The 3,654-nt window shown below is 38.2% G+C and overlaps 1 protein-coding gene across 1 annotated transcript; it reads right to left on the bottom strand.

Moving 5' to 3' along the window:
• Positions 1 to 400: 400 nt before the first annotated feature.
• Positions 401 to 1,960, bottom strand: LOC147862901 (late embryogenesis abundant protein Lea14-A-like). The gene is made up of 2 exons (XM_087321423.1): positions 1,687 to 1,960; positions 401 to 780 (listed from the first exon to the last, which is right to left on the bottom strand). Exons 1-2 carry the CDS (start codon positions 1,890 to 1,892, stop codon positions 489 to 491), a joined length of 498 nt encoding a protein of 165 aa, XP_087177549.1. The 5' UTR covers positions 1,893 to 1,960; the 3' UTR covers positions 401 to 488.
• Positions 1,961 to 3,654: the final 1,694 nt, after the last annotated feature.

Here is a 3,654-nt window from a genome sequence, read left to right as displayed (position 1 = left end):
CTCTCAAGAACATCACCATCCAAAGGGGCTAATGGAGACAAGTTTATAAGATCAACTGCAATCCTGAATGCTTCACCCCAAAAACGTTTATGCCAAATTTGAGTGTGATAACATACACCTTATCCGCTCACAAATTGTTCTATTCATTCTTTCAACCACACCATCGTTGAGGTGTTTTTGGAACACTTCTATAAAGCCTAATACCATGATCACAACAATATTTCTCAAATTGACCCCAATATTCACCACCATTATCTGCACGAATATATTTCAACTTCCTTCTAGTTTCTCTTTCAACATTTGCATGAAAGCTCTTAAAGATCTCAAATATTGAAGGTGTATCACTTGGTAACGATACGAAATATCAAATTGGTGAAACAATCACAACTGTTGTTATACAAAAATTGTCTTGTGCTAGAGCTGTATAGTAACAAAGCTTTACATTAAGTTCCATGTATCTTATCTCCAGCAAGAGCAATGAGGACAACTTAGAACATGCCAGAGAAAGTTGGGAGCTTGATTGTTCCCTTCTTAGACAAGAGAATGGTGAAATTGCCAATGATGGGGAGGTCGATGATGAGTTCGGCAACGAGTTCATAATCAATATCCCAATCGGTACCAATATCTCGAAGAACGTTAATCACTAAGTCATAAGGGGTGGCAATATCTCGAAGAATGCTAATCACAAAGTCATAAGGGACAATGATTGGGAGCTTGACAACAGTCTTGTCATTGGCACGGATTGAGCCAGGATTGGGGATATTTCCAGAAATAATCTCCCTATAAAACACATACAAATACCATCAGAGAAAAAGTGATGGAGGAAATGTACAACACTTGGAATAAGAAAGTCCTCCAAACACTAGATATTTAATGAGAAAAATGTAAAGATAGAAGTCCCTCAATTCCAAATTTATGCATTGATGTGAATGATATATAATCATGCTAGATACTACAAGCGGTAAAAGCATGGTCAACTTTACTTAAATATTAAAAAGCTAGAAACACAATCAAACGTCGAAAAGCACAATCAAATCCTCGATAAAATAAACATCAACAATGGAGATCTATAGGGATGAGAAGGGTCATGTGCTCATTAGTTTAAGTGGGCAATCTAGTAGGAAAGCATTAACATTTCTACGAATTATTACTTAATGAAACAAAACTCTGGATTTATCAAGATTGGAGATCCATATGTAGGTCTGATTATCATGAATAACGTGTCACAATTTGTCTAAGGCTAGAGACCAAGGCATTGGGCATGATTATACTTCAAGAGTGCCCTATAGAGCCATATAATAACATAATTTGGGCAAAGCAACAAAATCCCTACAACTTGTTTGATACTTACATAGATCTATCACCGTTTTCCAAACTTACAACTTACAAGAATACCCCTATGATTTCAAAACCTATCATGATAACCTTTATGTGACAGTAACTTAATTGGAAAACTACCAAAACTAACCCTAACTTATGTGCATGCCCCAAAGTTCCTGAATTGTTACCGGAATAACTTTAATCTCCCTGATTGTTACCCAAAAACAAAAAATAACCCCCCCTTCTGCAGTACCGCAGAAATTAAATGATATCAGAATACCCCTAACCTGTTGCTGTTGGTTTAATTTACCCTAAACTACTCCTATCTTTTCCAAAGTTGAAGAGCATAACATAACCACATTTTACCTGCCGCCGATTGTGATCCTGAAGGAGAGCTCGCAGATGGGCAGGTCCTGAGAGTAAGGGTTCGAGACAAAGACATTGGATTCGAGAGAGAGCGCATTACGATCCCCATGTTTTATGCTGACATCCGTCACATCGGCTTCGGGTTTCTGCATGTCCATCAATTTCTCTGTGATGAAATCCTTGGCCAAGTCTATGAACTGATCCATGACGACCAGCGACGATGATTACCTAGCAACCCGTTTCTGATCCTACTACTGCTTCTTCTGAAATTTTAGATGCCAATGGCTAGACAACAGAGAAAAAGGTAAAGATCTAGGATTAACGACTTTCAATTGCTTTTTTTGCTTTTTGGTTAGTATTTATGTACTTGCAAATGTCAAATTGTCAATATTTAGTTGTGACAATCCACCCCCCATTTGTTAAGGTTTTCTAGGGCCATGGCATTAATGATACCAATATGTTCGTTTCCATGGGGAAATCACCCCAAAAAATGTTTTATTATCTTTTTTTCACTCGAATGCCATTGAATGAAATGATGATTATCAAACCCTTAGAACAATGGCAAGTCACCTCCAGTTGAGCACTAAGTAGTCGTTATCTCAGACTTTAACAACTCAAAACAACCTTTTCTCAAGTGTCAATAAACAACAATTAGGGCCAAATCAATCCAAGACATGGAACCATTACACCATCATGCTTATAGATTCAAATTTAAGAATAATAAAAGGATAATGTTAGTTATTTGTTAGATGACGGGGTGATTCAAAGTTTCTTATTTCATGTGCAATGGCAATGCTTTGCACTCTATGTCTTGTTTATTCTTACAATACTCATTTTGGTATCTAGGTCCCTTTTGCACATGTTATGACCTAGATGCTAGTTTGTTTAGACTTACGCAACAATAGTTCTCTCTTCAAGGGATGGATGATTGGGTGGAGGGCAAAGATTCTATTCTTATACATTGTTGAATTCATTAGCCATGGTTTTTGTCTATCATCTTTGTAAATAATTAAGTGCATAATTATGTAGTGTGGAAATAGATTAGAGATGTGTGTGTGTGTGTGTGTGTTTGAGAAGAGAAATGAGAGATACAAGATAGGAAAAACTGAAAATACCAAACTTGTATATTCACAAGAACAAGAATGACAACCAACAAGTTACAATGGGAGAGAGGAGGGTGCTTATAAGGTTACCCTCTCTCTACATTCTCTCACTAAAATGCCTTCTCGGGAAAGGGGAAAACCTTAACTAGCTCATTAACTATGTGCCATAGAATATAACTTCTATGTCACGTTAGTTATGTTACAGAGTGGTGGTGTGTTCACACAGTAGGTTAAGTTGAGTTTGACTCTCAACATGCCCCTTCAAGCTCAACTTTCGGTCTCTAGACAATCGACTTTTGACTTTTCGGTGATGTCCGGCTTAGGCTTTTGGCTTTTGCTCCCCCTCAAGCTCGGCAAGTCGAAGGTCGAAAGTCCAAGCTCCATCGAGAATTGCCAAAGATTGTTGGCCCCTAGGGATTTCATGAAAATGTCATTTCAGTTGTCTGAAGACTGTCTTGATGTGTTGAAGGTCGATATCCCCCGCAATGACATGTTCCTGGATAAAGTGGTAGTGCACCTCGATATGCTTTGTCTTAGCATGGAAGACCAGGTTTTGAGCAAGATGGATATTGTTGAGATTATCACAGTAGATCAAGATTGGGTTGTTGATGGAGACGTCGATCTTTCAAAATCCTTTTGAGCGATTCAGCTTCACATGTAGCCACGATCGTGCCCCTATATTCAGCCTCTATGCTCAATAATATGATGGTCGGTTGCTTCTTGCTTCTCTAGGATATAGCTCCACTTTTGAGCGAGAAGACGAACCCCGAAATTGAGTGTCAGTTGACTTTGTATCCAGTGCAATCGACATTTGTGTACCCTTCGAGTTGAATCAACATTGATGACTTGTAGATAATGTCGTAAT

Source organism: Azolla caroliniana, unplaced genomic scaffold (assembly GCF_043228905.1).
Source record: "Azolla caroliniana isolate FFs.n. ecotype wild unplaced genomic scaffold, voAzoCaro1.0.p SCAF_6, whole genome shotgun sequence".
NCBI lineage: Eukaryota > Viridiplantae > Streptophyta > Polypodiopsida > Salviniales > Salviniaceae > Azolla > Azolla caroliniana.
This window is presented reverse-complemented; position numbering and strand designations above follow the sequence as displayed.